We start from the raw sequence: 21154 nt of genomic DNA on the forward strand, positions 1-21154 counted from the left end.
TGGCAATGACAGCATTGGTCTCACACTTGTTCCCAAACTTTTACTACAACTTGACCTCATATAACTGCCTTGGGTAAGTGGTTGTTGGGTGGGGGGTCACAAAGTGTTCAAATCCATGCTTGGGATAGGATGGTGACAAGGATGGGGGCCTGGGTGGCTCCATCTGTTACTCGTCTGCCTTCAACACAGATCATGATCCCAGGGTCCTGGGATCAAGCTCCATGTCAGGCTCCCTGCTCAGCAGGGAGCCTGCTTCTCCCTCTCCCTCTGTCGCTGCTCCTGCTGTGCTCTCTCTCTTTCTCTCTCTAATAAAGAAATAAAATCTTTAAAAAAAATAAGGATGATGACAAGGAAAGCTGCAGGAGCTTCTGGGTGGGTGGGTGGGGGTGGGTGTAGCCATTGGTAATTTCCAGCAATCAACTCTGATTGTGGAATGGGATCTGGGCAGTGCCAGGGATTCTCAGACATCTCAGACATTCTCAGACATCCTGGGGCAGACACTGCCCTCCCTGCATATGGGAAATGAAGCAATGTGGTCTAAGTGTTAAAGTGATGCCTGGAGGCTGGAAGTTGGGGCTCCCATGGCCAGTGTAGTCTTTGCCTGGCATCTGTCTCTATCCTGTGAGGAAGGAAAAATGGCATTCTTTCCTCTGTTTTGCAAATGGGGAGCCTCAGGTGGTGGTGACTTGGCCCACATCACACAGCTGGTCCGTGACAGAGCCAGGACTGAAACAGGATCTTGATCAGCCAGGCCTTTGATTTGTAGACCCCCAGACCTGTGCCTCCCTTCCCCATTCTGCTGACCATTGTTTCAACCAAGGAAGACAGGAGGGAGGGCTTCCTTCTTCCCCATGAACTCCAGAATGTGTCCATTGAGAATGGTGACCCATCATTGGAGGGATCAGACCCGCCACCATCCAGGAGTAATGTTTACAGTATTCAACAATCCACATCAACATTAGTCAGTACTCAACAGTGCAACAGTTGTGGGACTGAAACGGCTAATAGCATCACCATCTTACTGTCCAGGGCTGCTCCAGCTGGCTGCCGTAAAATCTGGCCCCTCTCCTCCTCTACCCTTCACCTCTTTCTCTTGCATTTCTCAAGCATTTCTCTGCAATGCTTGTCTTCTTCTTCTTTTTTTTTTTTTAAGATTTATTTATTTATTTGAGAGAGAGAGAGAGAGCGCTGAGCGGGGAGCCTGACACGGGGCTTGATCCCAGGACCGTGAGACCATGACCTGAGCCAAAATCAAGAATTGGACACTTAACCGATGGAGCCAGCCAGGCAACCCACATTGCCGTCTTTGTTCTGAATTCTCCTGTCTGAGCCCTGCTCCTTGGGGATGGACCTTCAAGGATGCTGGCTGTTCTCACCTGGTTGGACTGCACAGGTGCATACCTGTGGCATGTCCCCATTTCACCAAGAAGGTGTGCATACCACTTTGGGGCCTCAGGAGTTCGGTGACATTCTTATTTCAGTTGCCTCAGCTCCCTTGCTGCTCACAACTGGGGGGAGGACAGTGCTAGAGCACGATGACTGGCCTGTGCCAGAGCTTCCCTGCTTCCTGAGCCATGGAGCCGCCTGCATCTCAGGCGTACGCACAGGTAGATGTGCAGAAGGCAAGCTCCCCCTCCCCGAACCACACTCCAGACAGGATCTAGGCTCCAGACCAAAGCCACGGCTGGCTTTGCAGGCATGCAATCCATGCTGACAAATGGGCCCTGTCCTCAAAGGGGCTCTGGGCTTAGTCTCACGCTCTGCTTCGCCGACTTAAAATTCTTAATAATTTTTGAGCAAGGGGTCAGCCAGCATTTTAATTTTGCCCTGGGACCCAGCAAATCTTGTGAGCATTCCTGACAAAAGCCCCTCCAGCTTCAAATAAAGAGAGTCTGCATCCAATACCGGCCGATGGCCCCCATGCTGCTTGGGTGGTGGCCTCCTCGGGAGCTTGCGGGCATGGAGAGCAATGCTGCCTGAGATACATGGGTCAAAATCAAGCTCAGGGGTCTCAGTCACAGAGATCAACCTTCCCAGCTTCGTGTGCTGTTGCTTTTGGCCGGGTCATCTCTCCACTGTGGACTGTGGTCAGGGAGAGTCCCGGGGGCTTGGCAGGTCCCTTGATCAGAGGCTCGGCCTCAAGGGTAGTCAGACTGGACTGGGCAGGAGAGCCCACGCCAAGAGCTACTGGTGCAACTGTCACAGTGCTCACCCGTCAGCTCTGTCCAGCTCAGGGGTCCCGGGTAGGCTGGCGCTCTCCATTTTGGCAAGATCCCGACAGGCCATTTTCTGGACCTGACTCTGTCCACAGCTCCACCTGTGAGCCGGATTCCATCAGCTTAGCTCTCTGCTGCCCCCACCTGGCCACCTCCAGAACCAACCTGACGTCCTAGATTTTGCTCTAGTTTGCCAACTTCCTAAAAAATATGTGACATTGCTGCTATTCGACTGTTTTTGACCACACAAATGGCAGTTTTTAAGTGTTCTAACCCAAAAAATTGATTAGAAGGGTCTTACAAATGGGAGCTGGGGGATAAAAAGAAGTAAAAGACATGTGAATAAAGGACAATTCCAACAATAACTTCAGCATATGCGAAGGATATCCCAAAGGATAGTTTGTGTCTGTTGTCTGTGGGGACAGCCCTACATGTTGGCCCAGGAACTGGCTGTCTGTGGGGAGTGAATAAGGCACAGCAGGGAAGCCCAGGAAAGATGAGGAGGGAGATGTGCCCAGAGGACACTCAGGGAGGGAGGCAGCAGGGTCAGGCCCTGGACAAAGACAGGCTAGGCGGCCCAGGGAAGGGAGGGAGACCTCTCTCATCCCCACACAACCCACCGTTCTTGTGAGAGAGAAGTCGTCTCCTCCTGTGAGGAGAGGTGAACGGGGGCATCCAACACCTGTGTGTGATGCTTCTTCTAGCCCAGAGGTTACAGAATATTGGAGAATAGTGAAAGCAGCTGTGGGGGCAGAGCCCTCGGTGGGGCAATGCCCCAGATTCTGGAGAGCCAACCTGGCAGGAGGGAAAACATGTGAAATTCAGTCAGTGGCCCGGAACATTCGCAGGTTCTATAGCTTTCTGAGCCTTAGTTTTCCCACCTGTGATTTGGGAACCAAAACACCTGCCTCTTTCACGTCACAGGGGGCGCTGGTCTTTAGAGTAACATATCAGGATGCTTCCAGGTCAGGAAGTAGCCACTGCCTGGAGTTGCCTGGATGTCCCAGCCCCTCCCCTGGGACCCTGGGCACGTCATCATGACCTGGCAACTGCTGAGTTAATGTCGGGCACATCTGGGGCCTCTAGGACCTCCCCCAGTGCCCTGCCTGGTATCTGACCTTTCTGCACAGACACTGCTGTTTACAGGGTCCCAGTGAGAAGCCAATGTGACCAGACTAAACGTATAGGCTATACAGTGGCAGAATACTCATGGTATTCATAAGGAAAATCTGTGTCCTTAGATGGCCGACAGAGCCAGCGGGAGAGTCCCCGTCCTTGCCCAGGGGCTCTTCGGGTTCTCCCTGCTCTGCTTCTGGCGCGCACCAATCTGGGTTCTTCTCCCTGCCCCACTTCGCGCACGTGCCAAAAGTGCCAAGTATGCAGAAGTAGAAGTGTATGAGTTGCCCCCTTTGTTTGTGTTCGGGGCTCAGACCTTTGGAGACCACTCTCCTCTGACCCTGCCAGCGATAAATAAACCTCCTATCCTCCAAGATCTCTGGGTGCTGCTTGGTTCTTCCGTCAGGTGGTCCAGTACAAGTTCCATAACATTTGGTTCCCTGACTGGGAAACCCAACTGTGCTGGCCTATTTTTGGCGCCAGTTTGGGGAAATGGCAGGGTGGTGACGGAACGAGGGATTGTAACGGAGAAGGCACACCCTGCCTAATTTTCGGCAGTCTCCCGCCCCGGTCACCTCGGGCCGGCCCCGCTCCGCTGCTCCCACTGGACTCGAAGAGACTTGGCAGGTGAGGACCTGGTCCTGATGTTGGATTCCAGTAAGGCCTGGGGCCCCAAGACCCAAACAGGCCCACCCCCGTTGGGGTGGAAGGGGAGCCTGATCACCTCCCAGAGACCTCTTAGAGGTCTCATAGGTAGGGATTCCCAGGGAGGGAATGTAATAACTTCTGTAATGTTCAGGCCGACCTGGCTTGCTCAAGAGGACTGATTCTGTGACTCCACAGGTGGGCACCCTTAAGGTCCCCAGAAGCCTATGGAGTCTGAGTGGGCCCATCTGTGATTCTGTGGTGAATGGCATATAGTCTATGGTGGCATCGGAATAGTTTCCAATCATAAGTCACAATGCTGAGACTGCTATGGCTAAGCCTCACCTAAGCTCCTTCGGGACATCTGATTGTTCTCCTTATCTCAGGAGGCACCCCCCCCCCTTTGTCTCTCTCTGCACCACCACACACAGGGACATCACCATGGGGTCAGGGCAGAGTAAACCTACGGTTGTAGAGACCATGATCAAAAATTTCAAGAAGGGGTTTTTGGGAGACTATGGAGTCAGGATGAACCCCGGCAAGTTGAGAACCCTATGTGAATTGGAATGGCCCACCTTTGATGTTGGGTGGCCTTCAGAAGGGACATTGGATGTCCCAACGATTTGTCGAGTATGGCGAGTCGTAACAGGAGAACCAGGACACCCTGACCAGTTTCCGTACATTGACTCCTGGCTAGGAATTGCTCAGACCCTTCCCTCCTGGGTGCAATTCACTTGCAATAGGCAGGGAGAGGCCAGGGTCTTAATCGCCTCATCCAAGCGACCTAAAGAAAATCAGCAAAAGCCCCAGTCTCCACAAATCCTAGCCAGAGATCCTGAGAATGAACCCATCCTGCCCCCACTGTACATACACCCAAGACCGTCTACACCTGGCCCTTCAGCTCCAGACACTTCACCGCCATCAGTTTCACAGGCGCCCCCAGGCCCAGAGGATCCACTGGTGTGCCCAGGCCCAGAAGATCCACTGGCACGCCCAGGCCCAAAGGATCCACTTTCTCCAGGACCAGCAGCCAGGCTGCACCCAGGCTGGGTGCCAGCGCCCTCCAAATGCCGGTACGAGAGACGCAGGAACCCGAGAGGCGCGATGAAGATGGGATGGTCCAACCCGGCCATTCCATGATGTATTATCAGCCCTTCTCCACCACCGACCTCCTCAACTGGAAACATAACACCCCATCCTACTCTGAGAAACCACAGGCCATGGTAGACCTCATAGAATCCCTCTTCCAGACTCATCGGCCAACCTGGGAAGACTGCCAACAGTTACTCCCCACCCTGTTTAACACAGAGGAAAGGAGGAGAATAATGAAAGGTGCACGGCAGGACCTGGAAGAGCACGCACCAGCGGGAGTCATCGATCCTGCTGCCTGGGCTAATACGGCCGAACCCGAAGAGTGCCCAGCATGGAACTTCACCACAACCGAGGGACATGCCCACATCCGCCGGTACCAGGAGGCCTTCCTCTGGGGAATCTGGGTAGGAGCTAAGAACCATGAACATGACTAGGATAACCTCGGTCACTCAACAACGAGGGGAGTCCCCTGGAGACTACGACGAAAGGCTATGTGAAGCCTACAGGATATACACTCCATTTGACCCTGAGGCACAGGAAAGCCAACAGATGGTAAACATCTCCTTCGTGGCTCAGGCCGCCCCAGACATCAGAAAAAAACTTCAGAAACGAGAGGGTTTTGCCGGGATGAACATCACCCAACTAATAGAGATTGCCAATAAGGTCTACATGAACAGGGAGGTCGCAGCCGAAAGGGAAGCCGACAAAAAGATGAAAAAGAAAGTCAGCCTCCTTGCCGCTGCCCTGAAAGAAAAGGACAACACAAAGATGGGGAGACCCCAACCACTGAAAGAGGGGAAGCCCAAAACCCCCTTGGCAGGCGATCAATGTGCCTACTGTAAAGAGAAAAGGCACTGGAAAAACGAATGTCCCAACCGGAGAAAGGCTCAAAAGCCCAGCCACTACAAGGAAGAACCCCGAGAGGAGGACCTCACAGGCCTTGTGGAAATGGACTCAGACTGAGGGGGACCGGGCTCTTTCCTCCTTGGCCCCCATGAGCCCATGGTCAGAATGAAGGTGGGGGGCCAACCAGTGACTTTTATGGTTGATACTGGGGCTGAGCACTCTGTTGTCACCTCCCCAGTGGCCCCTTTACCATCCTTGGGGCCACTGGGACGCGGGCGATACAACTGCCCTTTTGCCAGGCTCGCCAGTGTGAATTTGGGGGCCACAAGGTCCAACATGAATTCCTTTATCCCAGGGTCGGCCAGGTGGTTCACTTGCCTAGATGTCTTCTTCTGCCTCTGCTTAGCTCCCCAGAGCCAGCCACTGTTTGCCTTTGAATGGACTGAACCCGATACAGGGCGTCAGATGCAACTGACTTGGAAACGCCTCCCACAGGGGTTTAAAAACTCACCAACCCTCTTTGGGGAAGCACTGGCTGTGGACCTCGCCAGCTTCTCAAGAGAGGCCACACGATGCACCCTCCTCCAGTATGTGGATGACCTCCTCCTTGCCAGTGACACACAAGAAGACTGCACAAAAGACACCAAGGCCCTTCCTACAGCTCCTGTCAGACCCGGGATACCGAGCCTCATGGAAGAAGGCACAAATCTGCCAACAACAGGTCCGATACCTTGGTTTTCTCCTCACCCAAGGGAAAAGAGAACTAGGGCCAGAGAGGAAAACCACAACCACTGAAGTCCTAGAAGCTAAGGCATTACCAGCTGGATGGTCAGCTCAACGGGCTGAATTATATGCCTGAGCCCGAGCCCGAGCCCTTGGTGAAGGTAAGCGAGTCAACATCTATACTGACTCTAGGTACGCCTTTGCTACTGTCCATCTACAAGGAAAGGGGCCTCCTAACCGCAGCAGGAACAAGGAGGAGATACTGAGACTCCTCGAAGCCATCTGGCTTCCAAAGGAAGTAGCAATCCTGCACTGTAAGGGACACCAGAAAGGAGACGACCCCATAGTGCAGGGAACTCATCTGGCAGATGAGGCAGCCAAGACTGCAGCCAGTGAGGACATGGACAGAGCCCCTTCCCTCACCATGGCCCTCACACCCCCAGAAGAAGTCCTTCCGCTCAGTTACACTAAAAAGTAAAAGGAATGAGCCATGGCTGAGGGGGCCACCCTGACTGAAAAGGGATGGTGGATGATGCCAGATGGGTGCATCTTTGTTATAACAGCAACTGGAGGACATCCTTGACTAAGGAACACCACCGACTCACTCATCTGGGAAAAACTGCATTAGAGGCCCTTCTCAAGAAGCACCAGTACATTAGTCAGCTGCCAGCACTATGCCGAGCAACGAGTGAATGATGCATAACATGTGCTAAAAATAATGCTCGGTCTGCACCACGGTCCCCGCCAGGTGTCCAGAGAATGGGAGCAACCCCCTTCAAAGATCCAGAGGTAGACTTCACAGATGTGCAGCCGAGCAGGGGGTTCAGATATCTCCTAGTCATAGTGTGCACATACTCTGGGTGGGTCCAAGCCTTCCCGATCAGGACGGAGCAAAGCCGGGAAGTAGCTAAAGTCCTCTTGCGGGAGATCATGCCCCGGTTCGGCCTGCCATTAACAATCCATAGTGACAATGGACCCACATTTGTGGCAGACATTGTACAAGTCTTGACCAAATCTCTCAACATCACCTGGAGACTCCACACCGCTTACCAGCCCCAAAGTTCAGGGAAAGTAGAGTGAATGAATCGCACCCTCAAGGGAACCTTAGCAAAGTTTTGTCAGGAGACTATCCTCCCATGGCCAGATCTGCTACCCCTAGCTCTCCTGCATGCTCGCTGCACGCCTGGGACATCAGGTTTCTCCCCATTCAAATTAATATATGGACAGCCTACCCCGTGCTTGGGAAGCCTTCCAGCAACAGGTTGGAGATAAAGGGATCAAGGAGCAGCTTTAAGCCCTGGGGGCCGTCCTAAATAAATTACAAAAGTATACCATTGAGAGAGCCCCAATCTCCTTAGGGTCTCAGGTACACTCCTTCCAGACAGGGGACTCAGTTTGGGTCAAAGATTGGAAGAAAGAAGAAAGCTCATCATTCGGACGAGGAGCCGCACCACTGGAGAGTCCAGCCAGACTTCACGAACCCACTCCGGCTTCACCTTCGATGAGACCCCACCGACTGATGGACACCTGCTCACCGTGGTCCCTGGCTCTCATCGGCGTGATTTCCCTCATCTCGGGAGTCGGACTCTAACATTGTACCTTCTCTGTGAAGCCAGGGCCCATCTGGGAGACATGGACAGCATTCTGTAACCATCAGTGTCAAATAGGGACCCTAAATATTAGAAAATTAGACCTAGATGCCCCCTGTAGTTTTTCTGAGTGCCTTTGGTATGCCACTTTTACTGGCCTCTGCTATCTACTCCTGAGCGCATTTCACCATGGTTTTCCTGGCCCCAGTCAGTCCTGGTGTTCTGCTACCTGGTGTGCTGTTAAGTCTGTGTTCGCCCCAAGCCTTGCAGTCAGCCCTCAGAGTCAAACAGAATGATGTCCTCTAAACTAGGTGTTTAAAGGGGCATCAAAGGGGAGCATGATAAGGAAAATCTGTGTCCTAAGATGGCCAACTGAGCCAGCGGGAGAGTCCTAGTCCTTGCCCCGGGGCTCTTCCGGGTTCCCCCTGCTGTGCTTCCCTCGAGCACCAATCAGGTTCTTCTCCCTGCCCTGCTTCGCGCAGGCGCCAGAAGTGCCAAGTCTGTGGAAGTAGAAGTGTATCAATTGCCCCCTTTGAGCTTGGGGCTCAGACCTTTGGAGATCGCTTTCCTCTGAGCCCACGGGCATTAAATAAACCTCCGATCCTCCAAGATCTCCGGGTGCCGCTTGGTTCTTCCATGGGGTGGTCCAGTCCAGGTTCCCTAAGAGTATTATTACTAGTGGAGCCTGGAGGGGTGGGGAGGGGGCCGGGGCCGGTGAGAATGGGTGGTTGGGTGGGGGCAGTGAGAGGACATTTGGGTCCCCCAGCGGCTTTCACACCCCGACACCAGGCTCAGCCCATCTCCCTTTCGCCCTCCTCTCTCGCTCTCCATGAGTTTAGTTCCCTGTTTCTTCTATTATTTTCCTAATGTTCTAAAATGATGGCACTTGGCAGCTGTCCTCAAACAGTTGGGTTACAATGTAAATCGCTGAGCCAGTCCCCGCTATCAACATAACCCAAAGTGATGCTCTTGGCCAGGCTTAGCAGCCAGGCCTGCTTTCCCCGGGTTCAAGGTTTTATCCACAGCCATTAATCACATGAAAGCAGATATTAAAGGAGCGTTAGCCAGGCCAGCTGCCGCGCTGAGGGCCTGGGCCATTATGGGGATTACCCTCGGACTGCCACCGCCCCCCCCCTTGCATACACTCCATGCTCCTCCTCCCCTGCTCTCTCCATGGCCCCAGCAGCGGCTCCTCTCCCTCTGTCCTCCCGGCTCACTGCAGTGAGTTACTGGAGCCAGTCTGGCAACCGCAGGGAAAGCGTGCCAGGGGCTCAGCGGGCAGGGGCAAATGGGCCAGCGCCCCAGCGGGCTCCAGGAGCAGAAAGGCGCACTTTGCACCTCGGGAGCCAGGAGGAGGAATGCCAGCAGGTGGCTGCTCCGCGGGCAGAGCGGGTAGGGCTGCGGGCAGCGAGCTCAGCCCCAGGCCCTCCATAGGGTGGCCCTGAGGGGGCCCCAAGCAGGCTGGGCGGGTGCTTCTCAGCCCAGCCTATGGTGACGCCCGAGGGCACCCTGCACACTGGACTAGCTGATTCAGCGCTTCTGTGGCCGCTGGGTCCTGCCAAGTCCCAGCTGGTAAATAGCCAGGCACAATTTCTTTTACTTACTACCCAGTTAGCCCTAACTAATACTGTAATGGACTGGCCACTGGCTACCCAGCCAAATGTGCACCCCCACACCTCCAGCTGATGCTCCTTTTGCTATCAACCATGATCACCAGGATTATGAAGCACTTTGCTTCAGAGGGCCCCAGGGAGTGCAGGGCGGCGGCCCTCTACAGAATCCCCTTCCGCTGGAGACCTCTGCCCTCTTTACTTTGAGCAGCTCCCAGTTGCTCACAAGGGACCAGGGAATTCCAAGTGTAGATGCGTGTTGCTCAGTTTTTGTTTCAGGGCTGCTCAGATAGTCTCCTTAACCAGCGGGGCATTTGGAGAGCTGACGCTGGGAATTGGGCTGCAATCGGGGAAACTCAAGGAAAAAAACACCAATGAGTAGGATGCAAAGGCCGACCCCACGGAGGGCTTCATTTCCCTTAGCGGGGGCCTCGCTGCCTCGATGACCAAGGAAAGTGGCTCACTCATTCTCTAGCGTCCGCGGCGCTGGGACACAAGGTGGGCAGAACCCTGCTCTCCGGAGCTATTGCTCCAGAATAAACACACACAGTCATCATATTAAGAGGTGCCTCGTTAGCGCAGTAGGTAGCGTGTCAGTCTCATATTAAGTACTGATTAGGGCGGTGAGGAAAAGCTGAGGGGGGAAGGGGGCTGGGGGGCGTGGCCGTCTCAGACGGGGAGGTCCCAGGAAGGGCACCAGTGAGCCGCGCGGCCATCTGCGCAGGGCATGCCGGGGAGAGAGAGTGGCTCGTGCAAAGGCCCTCAGGTGGCGCATCAAGTGGTCAGGAGCAAGCCGGTCATGGGGCCGGAGTGCTGAGGGGGGACAGGAATGGGGCAGGGGCTTGCAGGACAGGGGTGGGCCCAGCCACGTTCAGCAGGTCACCCCCTTCTGGGCCTCGGTTTCCTCAAATGAAGGGATGGGGCTGGTTCTAAGAATCTGAAAAGCAATCATGTCCCAAAACACAGAGAAGCACGTCACTTATGATCCCATCTTTAGGAGCAGACACTGAGCAGTACCCTAGATATGCGTGTGCGTCCAGTATACACAATCAGTACTCGTTCACTTGAGCACAGAGAGAGCGATAGTAGGGAGCACAGCTAAATGGGCAGGGGAGCGGGGGGAGGAAAAAGAAAGAGCCCCTTATACGTGCATACATATGGATGCAAGACAGAGTTAGCTGGAAATCTGCTGATTTTTAGGGATACCCCTGAACGAGTGAGTGGAACACTAACGTTGCAGAGTGATGAGAATGATAGACTTCTACTGCAGTAAAGACAAGTCCGCCAACGTGCCCTTCCGCACCTGCCTCCCTGTATATACTTGTCGGTCTGTGTGTGTAGGAGCCATAAGCAAGGTGTGGCCTATCTCAGGGGCTTGTGGCCCCTGGACGTGGGTTGAGGGGGATGAGAAGCAGGGAGCCGAGAGAGGGGCGCTGACGTGGACTCCGTGGGGTGTCGCGTCTCCATGTGCGTTTCCCTCCCTGCCGGCCCCTGGCGCGTCTGCAGGTGGCCCCTGTCTGCACACGGGGACTGTCTTCCACCATAGAACACGTATTGTAGCGCCATTTACAATGACAAGGCTTTTGAAGCACTGTATTGTTCAAACAAGCATTTCTTTCAAGCCTGTGCAATGCGAAATCCAGCCGAATCCAGTAACAATTGGCTCAAGCTCCTCCTCCCCCAAATCTCAAATCTCAGCCTTCCTGGTCAATCTCCCTTTTACAGCTGAATCAATAAACTTCATAATAGGTCAAAGCCAATTGCAGTAAAGGGATGTACGGTCGCCGGCAGAGCTGGAGGCCTGAAGGACCTTCCTCCTTTCCACCTGTAGAGATGGAAAGAGTAGAGATGCCGCACCCCATCTCTACTCTCCCCTCCCCCCACCCTGTTTCTGTCCCTCTCAATTCTCCTCCTACGCACAGGACATGCTGGGCCTTTGTGTTGGCTGTTCCTTCAGCCTGAATGCTCTTCCCACCGGCATCTGGGTGGCTCCCTCCCTCTCCTCCTTCAGGGCTTTGCTCATTGCCTCCTTCCCTGGGGCCAAAGTCCAGTCGCAACCCCTGCCCTGAGGTCCTGGCCCCTCTCCTGGTCCGTTCTTCTCCTCGGCAGTGTCCATTGTCTGGCTGACCTGCCAGAAAGGACGTCTGCCCGGAGGACAGTGTTGTTTTCTGATTTGTTGTCACCAGATCCCCAGCTCCAAGAACACTGCCCAGTACACGGCAGGGCTAAATGTGCTTGCTGGGCGAATGATGGCATGCATTTGGGGTTTGTTGTGTTTTGTTTTGTTTTGTTTTGTTTGCATTTGTTTTTATTAAAGCACCACGGTGGGTTTGCAAAGAAAAACAACAAAGAAACGTGCCACATTTCCCACCAACAACTTACTGGCTGATGGTAGGATTTTGTTTGCCTTTCAGTCAGCGTTCAAAAAATGAGAACTGTGACCTATTACATTTTTTTTTTCTTTATGGCATAAAATATATAGAAAGTAAGGCACATGCAAGGCCTACTCTTTTTACAGATGAGGAAACTGAGGCCCAGAGAGGTTGAGTGGCTTCCCTATGGTCACACAGCTGAGCTGGGAGTTGGATTGAAGATTTCCTTCTCGGCTTCTTTCTAGCACTCCAAGCTGCTCTCAGATTAGCAGCTGGTGCAGTCTCCGAGCTGAGAATGGAGGGTGCCGGCATGGCGGTCAGCCCATCAGCAGACCCTATGACACTGCTCAGGGTCACACGGGCCTGCATTCACATGAGGGATCATCTCTGAGGACACAAATGGACTCATGTGGAAAACAACAATAACTTTCCTCAGAATACTCCTGGGGAGGAAGCTTCTTTGTGAAGGGGCAGGGGAGAAGGGCCAAGACTCCACGGAGGTGACTGGCTGCTGAACTGCTTCTAGAAATAATGAGCCTGGTTAATGGCCTGGGTTTATGGTGGCTGACCTGCTGGGTGCTGGAGGCTTGCTAGGACCTGAGAAAGAAATGACAGCCGTGGCCAGAAGCAGGAGGAGGCTCAGAGATCACTAAGGCTGTCTACTGTGTCCTCGATTTTCCCCAAGAGCCTTACAATATGTCCTTGGGGAGAAGGGGGACAGCCCAGGCCAACCCGAGGATCTAAGAAAATACAAAGCCACAAGGTGCTTTCCCATTCAAAGATCATCAGATGAAATGGGCCCTACCGTAGTTGCAAGGACAGCAGGACCCTGGCCCCTGGATCTTGCGAAATGCCCGTGAAAGAACGAGAGCCCGCGAGTAGCCCCAGTGAGCGTGACCCTCTAGCTGTGGCCAGCAACTGTGGACCTTGGGGTGGCCCGCTCTGACTCAGCTGCACCTCGTGGGGTGTGGGAGAGGCTCTTTCTCCAGCAGGGAAATCCAAGTCCCGCAAGAAACCAACTCAGCCAGGAGCGTGTGAATGTCAGAGTGTCAGGGCCTCCGCCGCAGAGGGGCCGTTTTGTTCTATGAAAGAGGGGAACGTAAATTCTCATAGAAGGCTCCCAGGCCTCCCACAGGGGAATAGAAAGACAAAAGAGCAGCTAGTGAGTGCTGTCCTTGTGTAAGTTTCAGCAGCCAGCCATCTGTCATCCAGCCCAGGGGAGGAGAGCTGTCCCGGGCTTGGTGCTGCTACAGGACACTGATCATGTCACCGCTAGGAGCAAAGGTAATCATCCTCCCCGGAAACGTCTGAGGAGCAGGGAGGTGGCTGTGTGCTTACCAGTATGCAGTTACTGCCCTGGCGTGGGCTCGACTGTCAGCTATAAAACGGCTGGGTGGCCTGATGATCCCTGAGGCTTTCTGAGCTGGACACCCAGGGCAAGCACCCCAGGGTCTCCTGCTTTCCCTCCTTGTAGTCCTGGGGGCAGCCTGCATGCACCCTGCATACCACACCTAGAAATGGCACAAGCCGCCCCCCCCACCACACACCCCCCCCAGTGGGAGGGCAACCCCTGGGGGCGGAGATGTGGACTCTCACGTGAAAATGGCATACATATGGGGATGCTGGCATACCACTGGGTTAGCCTAATGGTCCCCATCAAAGTTCTGCCTGGGAGGGAACTGTCATGGAAGTGGGCAAGCACCAGCTCCTGGATGAGAGCTGGAGAAACCAGGCAGGAAGCAGATCCCAACATTTTCTGGGTTTGCTCCTGAAAGGGGAAGAAGAGAGAAGAGGGGAATGAAGGGAGGGCCCGGAGAGGAGCCAGGGGAGAGACCCTCCCCCTCGGGGCTCTGGCCCACCTTGGGGGACACAGAAGCTTCCAGGTTGCCGGCTGCATGGGGTGCAACTACAGCTCCCAAGGATACTCCGGTCTCTGAGGGTGCATATCTAGCTATATGCACAAGTTACATCATGTGTATCCCCAAGAAAATAGCATTCCGGCTCAGATAAAGTGGGGGACTATTCCAAGTTTTTGTAAGGATTTCAGTAATAACTCACTGGCTCTGTACTGCAGCATGCATAAGAACCAAACGCGGTTCTTGTGAGCCTTTGAGAATAAATTGGGAGCCGCACGGAGCCCTGTGGGTCCACTGGCTACTAAGGCATCTTTAAAGTCTCTTCCCTCCTGACAAGGTTCTGCCAAGTTCATCAATTCTGAAACTTGAAAATATTCTGTTGGTGGATGTCGAGGATACTGTAGTGTCTTTAAGCAGCAAGATCTACTTTTCCTTCTTTCTTTAACAAACATTTCAATCTTCCATGATTACAGCATCCCCAGGGCCTGGGTGCTTGAAAGTTGTACAGAAAGTCAAGAATGAGGTGGATTTTCCATTTCATCCTCAGGTGCTAACTCACAACCCTGTTTTTCCCGTAGCCTAAAGTGACATTTCAGACCTAGGCTCCAGAAATGGTGACCCATTTTACCTGGAAAGGGTTTCTGTAGGGAACTCCAGGTTAAATGGAGGTATCTTTCCTGCAGGACTTATCAGAGACTTTAACAGACTGATGTGCATTGTGAATCTCTGAAAGGGGCCTCTGTGGTCCCTCTGGTTTGGGACTCAACATGCTGAGGAGCTGGTGTTTCCAGGATGCACTTGGTGTTAGGCTTTGGAAGGTCCTCCTGGGGGTCCAGAAGCAGGAGGATATCTCAGTTGCTTATAGCCACTCCCACCCGACTAGTTAGAGATTTCTACTCAAGCCTATGACCCCTCTCCCTCACTCTCAGGCTAACTGAACAAGGCAACAAAATGTTTCACAACCCTCTTGGCCAGAGTCCTCCCCAGAATTCACAGGGCTACCTTCTGCCCATCACTGTCTCTTTTCAAGAGTTTCCCCTTGCATCCTTCAGCCTGGGGGATAGCCTGTCCAAGATCACACAGCTCCTTGACACAGCAGTTCTCCTGAGTATTTACTCTAAGGAAGATGTGGAGGCTAGGTTGACATTTCAGAGGCAGGGGGGCTCTGGCCAGCAACCAGCACAGACCAGCCCAGTGGTGCCTCAGTCCTGGCCGGACCCCGCTGTCAGCCTGTGGGCCCCTAGGGCTGTCAAGCTCCTTCAACCCTGCTCACCCCTCCCAGCTGGCTTCCCTTCCCCACATCCCACTCCTTCACACATCGACCCCAGAGGCAGCCTCCCATCTTCCTTGCTGTCTCTTCCCTCTCCCCCTTCCCTGGTGCTTCAAGGGGCAGTGTCTTCAAGGGACAAATAACACTGACTCATTTCCTGCCCTGCCTCCCACCTGCTTGCCTAGTCTGAGGCTTTTGCCCCTAAGAGCAGAGGAACCAGGTAAATACACTTTCTGCCACTGGGCTAAAAGTGGAGGATATGGAACAGCAAGGAATCCAAGAGAATGACATGCTGGCGCCTATTGGTAGGTGAGAAAGACAAACCAAGCCCCAGAGAGGGGTTGGATACACAGGTCCAAGGAAGACAGTTGTCATGTGAGTGAAAGGAGGGTTTGCTGGCCAGTGGCCTGTCCTTAAGCTGGGGACCCTCTGTGGCACACCCCCAACTCAACTCAAGGGCCCTTGACCACATCACTCAGGCCCCATGCCCCTCTCCCAGGGGTGGTTGCCTAGAGAACTCTTCTCAGATAAGAGCATGGGGTTTGGGGCCAGTTTCTGGGCCTGGGTGCCCCCCAGAGCCCTGTGTTCACACAGTTCTGAGGCTGGTGGGTCAGGCCTGACCCAGCTGCCGGAGCTATCCCAGGACTTGGTGCAGAGCGCTCTGCAGGTCCCCTGGAAGAGGCTCCTTTGCAAGAGACCAACCACAGCAGAGCCTGGATGGAGGCTCCTCGGGCAAGCCTCTCACCTCGGAGAATCTTCCTTGGCTTGGAAGAGGGCCAGAGCCCCTGTTCCATGGGGTGGGGATGTGCAGAGTTCACTTGCACTCAAAGTATGTTCTGAGCACAGGGGCTTCAGACAGTGAGCCAAGGGTCCCTGCCCAAAGAATGCAGAAAGTGGGGGCAAAGGTTCGGACACGAGTGTAGTAATTTGAAGGAATCAATGAATGTCTGTGGACTTTAATAAATAAAAAGACAACACTAGGGCTTGGATTTTGTACGCCTTTTGAAAAGTTCATGTTTTAGTCATTCCTTTTTTTAAATTTTTTTAAGATTTTATTTATTTATTTGAGAGAGACAGAATGAGAGACAGAGAGCATGAGAGGGAGGAGGGTCAGAGGGAAATGTGGGGCTCGATCCAGGGACTCCAGGATCATGACCTGAGCAGATAGTCATTCCTTTTTATTGCATTCCACTAAAGTATTGGTCTTCGATGGAATGACTAGTTAACGAGACAACAACTGGCCCAGTACCACAGACAGAGTTGGGACTTTATTCCACTACAGTGAAGCCAGAGAGAGACAGACCGGGGCGTGGTGGGATCTGTTACCTTCGGGACATGTCCTGAAGAACGGGGAAATGAGGAAGTTGCCTGGGCCCACTCCTTCCTCAGAATGAAGATTGTCTTGGATTTACATGCAGAATTCTGCATTCGAGTGGGTTCCACATAGAGGCTATGTGTGAGTATCCGCGGGACGGCCCTAGCTTCCAGCAACATCGTCCGGGAGGTGGGGACGACACTACCTCATGGAGAGTTGGATCTGGTCCTAGTGAGGAAGATTGTGGAGGTGAGAGCCCCCCTCCCTCTTCCCCCGGTCCCCTGAGCTGGGCACATACCCGCTGCTCTGAAGGGTGGCCGGGCTGCAGAGGGCGAGCTTGGTGGCCTGTGCCCTGCCTACAGCTTTAGGGCAGATGCCGGACTGAGAGGTGGGAACTCAGATAACCCCGGGCCGCCTCGCCAACGCCTTTCTCTGCACGACATTAGAGTGTGCTTTCAGCTTAGTGAGAATTCACCCTGTGTAGAAGGAGCTAGGGCGGCCCCCACGGCAGGACACTCGGGTTTACCCTCACTCTGCCCATGGCTTACTTTAAAAGTATTAAAACATTTTGGGGGCGCTTGGGTGGCTCAGTTGGTTAAGCGTCTGCCTTCAGCTCAGCATGATCCTGGGGTCCTGGGATCGAGCCCCGCGTCGGGCTCCCTGCTCAGCGCGGAGCCGGCTTCTCTCTCTCCCTCTACCTGCTTCTCCTTCTGCTTGTGCACTCTCTCAAATAAATAAATAAAATCTTTGAAAAAATAAAAGTATTAAAATATGTTTAAGTTATGAAAACACTCTTTTGTTGTCAAAATCAGCAATAAGACTACGCCAACAGGTCAGTGAAGCCCCACAGTTCTCTTGTTACAGATGTTATAACTTTCCGTATCCTTTGGTCTTTAAAAGGAGGGAGAGAGACAAAGAGAGAGAGAGCGAGAGAGTGCAAGCATCTTAGAGATACAGCTTACAGCTAATTACCTCTGCTCCGAAGGAATATATGTATTTGTGTAGGATTTTCTTGTGTGTTTTAGATTTTCTATAAATCGTGCACTTCGGAGGCTTGCTTTTTTCTTCAACAAGGTATCCATGTTGATAGAGGTGGCTCTGTTCTTTTGTGTTAAGTGCTGTGTAGTATCCCACTGTTTGAATGAATTCAAGGTAGACCCTAGGGTATAATTGCTGGGCTGTACTATTATTTCATTTTGCTTAGGACTCTGACCATGGACTCCAAATTTTATCTTCTAGCAAAATAAGATGTAGACAGGCATGAAAGTGCTACACAAGGAATTACAGTCACATTTTCCACCTCCCACGAGAATACTTGAAGCTTTTCCTGAAAGAGGGACTATTTTTGCCAGCAGGCTGAGGATGGAGCTCCAGGGACCTCAAAGTCCGCCAGCTTCATTGATTCAGGACGCCATACTGGGCATTCCCGTCTGAGACCAAAGGAAGACTTTCAGAGGTGGGAAGAGGCAACCAGCAGAGGAAAAGGGCCAAATCTATCTTTGACGCCTAAAGGTCCAGACGACATGACCCTTGGGAAGCTTATGGAAAAGGTGGCTTATGTTGGGTTTTTCCCAAGAGGGCAGCTGGTGTTTTTCAGCACACACTGGGCGGAGAGATGTGGCTGTTGGTTAGGACACAGGGAATGGCACCGAGCTAGTGATGTCAAAGGAGAGCCAAGCATGCAGGAAAACAGAATGAAAACAGTCCGCTTTCTGCCCATGTGATTTGGTGGATGCTTCCTAGCACCTCCTTAAAGCATAGCTTCCTTAAAAGCCACAGTTATTGTCTTTCCTTCTTGCATTAGCAATTTTACTTCTTAGCTTGAGGGCTATTATAAATAGACCTCAGGGCAAACTATGCCATTAAGACTTTTAACTACGTGCAGCTTTTGTAGGAATTTGGCATGATCCCCTCGGAAGGAGTGGGGGTAGGGCGGCCGGTCTTCATCCTTATCTTTAGACTCGTAATTTACAGTGAGCAGTACTGGAGGAATCGTTGTGAGTGTATCTACAAATGGGATGCTGTTTTTCAATCTTGATCAAAGTTTAAGTGCTTTTCCCTCCCTCCTCTTTTGTTGAATTCCCTGCTCCCAGAACCTACCGATTGCAATTTCTGCTCTCCCCAACCCCTCACATAAGGCAGGATACGAGGCACAGGTCAATAAGAGACTTCAAGTTCAAGAACAACAAAAGCCTGTTCCTTTTCAGACTTTATCAGCAAGATCAGTGTGGGCCAGCTCTGTTTGGGGAGGAGGGATCGGGTGGAGCCTTGTGGACCCACACTGCATGTACTGAGTCTCCGGTTCCCGCCAAATGCTGCAGTGGATTTGCAAATATTAATTTACACAAGACAAGAGTGTGGGCTGTCTCTTAAAACAATGCTGACTCTCACATGTGCACGTAGGTGAGCACATAGATCGATGCCCCGACTGAGCCCCCAAAAGATGGGTCTTCCCTATTCTTGAAACAGAGGTGAGTTTTAACTCTTTATTAAAAAAGAAAGACTTTCATTTTATCCATATGCATTTTCAGGCTCTGGGATGTCTTAGACTTGCAGAACACGTGGCCCAACAGCTGCGCACCGCCCCCCCCCCCCACCCGGCCCTGCCCAGGGTTTATAGATGGGGAGCCTGAAGCCTGGTGAGCTAGTTGTGTGCTGGCAGGTGGCAAGCCCTTCCCACACGGTGTCCCCTCTGTGTCGGGCCCAGGTAAATGACCTTTCCCAGGGCGGTCACCTGCCTCGCTCTGCTTCCTGTTTCCTGCCCCCAGCTCCTAGAGCGCTGCCTGGCGCTTCGTGGGTGCTCAGTGAGCACTTGGAGGGAGAAATTCGTCCTCTCTGCCCACATAGAGCTCCTACTTCTGCTTCAGCCTGTGAGCAGTGGGCAGCACCCGGGAGAAGCAGAGATCCCATCTGAGTCCCACGGGCTGAGCGAGGGGCTGTCCAGAGGCCTCCAGTGTGGCCCGGGCTAGGCATCTGGCTGGCCCTCACCAACCCCCTGAGCATCAGTCAGGGTGGAAGGGTGAGGTGGTGACCCCGTCCAGCACACCTGTGCTCAGAGGGTCAACTAAGGCGGCCCTGGCTGCTCAGGGCCACATTCCACTCATCTGGAAAAAGCACATCCGGGGTTCAAATCAGCACATATTTGGCAAGGCCCTGACTGAGGCCATTGGCAGGAGTGGGGAGAAGGGTGGGGGGCTGGGGTCAGGTCTCACAACCCCTTCCTCGACGTCTGCTCGGAGTCCTGGGAACCACCTGGCCCTCCCCAGTTCCTCCGAGGTGCTTCTGATGCTCACTTAGGGTCCCCCTGGCCTGCTGGGGCTCCTACAAACATGGATGAAGAACAAAAGGCCGGCTTAGAGTGCAGAGGCGGAGAGCTAAGGGGCGGCATCACCACGGGGGAAGTGATTTTGAATCCTCACAGCTGCTGAGGCAGCAGGGGCCGCGGCAAAGCACCCCGCTAGCACGGCTCGCACCCCCAAAGGCTTCATGTGTGCGTTGGGCTGTGTGCATGAGGTGGGAGCAGCCAGGAGGGGACAGGAAGGGGAAGCCACCTCCCCAGAAGGAGTCCTATTATGGGAGCTCTGAACACCCAACACCCCATATCCGTCACGGTCTACAGACTCCAGGAGCCCACTGTCCAGCCTTCCAGTCCGTACTGCAGGAGACCAGTGTCTCTCTGTCCTTCTGTCCATCTGCCCCAGGCCACCAGGCAAAGCTCACTCACCTTCTGTGACCCCGATGTGGAGCTCTTGAGGGAGCCCCTCTTGAAGGAGCTGCTCATCTTCCTCAGGGAACCCATGAGCCCGCCTCCTGTGTCCCGGGATGGGCAAAGGCAGAGCCCGAGCAGCCGCGGCCCCACTGGGCCCCCCACTGGGCCCTGCCAGGCGATCGGAGTCTGGGGCAAGGCCGGCCGTTGGCTGGGCCAGCCAAGGAGGCACACATGCTGGTTCTAGCCGCTCCTCCTGCTCGACTCGTGACCCTGGGCGCTCTGGGGCCCTTCTATAACATCTGTAGTCAGGCTTAATCCCTCCATCCCCCACAGGTTTATGGGGGCAGATTTAGCAAATGGCGATTGCAAGTAAATCTCCTTTGAGAAAGTGGTGGCTGCAAAGGGTGGTCAAATGGGAAGGATTTGGGTGTCCAGAAAGGCACATCTCGAGAGCAGAGAGCACCCCGCTGGGGCCTGAGCCCCCTGGGAGAGCAGCGGCTAGACTCTCAGAGGCCCAGTGTCCCCTTGGGCACGTGCCTGAGTCTGGGAGCAAAGTCGGCCCCAAAGCCCCCGCCCCTTGGGCCACAGCCCCTTCCTCCAGGCCATCGGTGTATGCGTCCTCCCTGGTATACCTCCTGTGTTGGACTGCCTGTCGGCTCTGTGCGGGCATTCTCTGATGGTACGGCTCTGTCATTTCTATTTCTGGAGGGTCTGCCTCTCCCCGCTACAAGAGGTTTCACTTCCTTAAGGGAGGTGGGGTCATAGGTCCTGGCGCGCTGCTCTGTTGTGGGCACA

At 53.6% G+C, this 21154-nt stretch overlaps 1 protein-coding gene across 1 annotated transcript in view; it reads right to left on the reverse strand.

Moving 5' to 3' along the window:
* Positions 1-20449, reverse strand: part of TRPM1 (transient receptor potential cation channel subfamily M member 1) — a 149075-nt gene extending 128626 nt beyond the window's left edge. The window contains exon 1 of the mRNA XM_078078897.1: positions 20375-20449. Within this exon, the coding sequence (XP_077935023.1) occupies positions 20375-20449 (75 nt within the window). The remainder of the gene's footprint in view (positions 1-20374) is intronic.
* Positions 20450-21154: the final 705 nt, after the last annotated feature.

This window comes from Halichoerus grypus, chromosome 8 (genome assembly GCF_964656455.1).
Source record: "Halichoerus grypus chromosome 8, mHalGry1.hap1.1, whole genome shotgun sequence".
NCBI lineage: Eukaryota > Metazoa > Chordata > Mammalia > Carnivora > Phocidae > Halichoerus > Halichoerus grypus.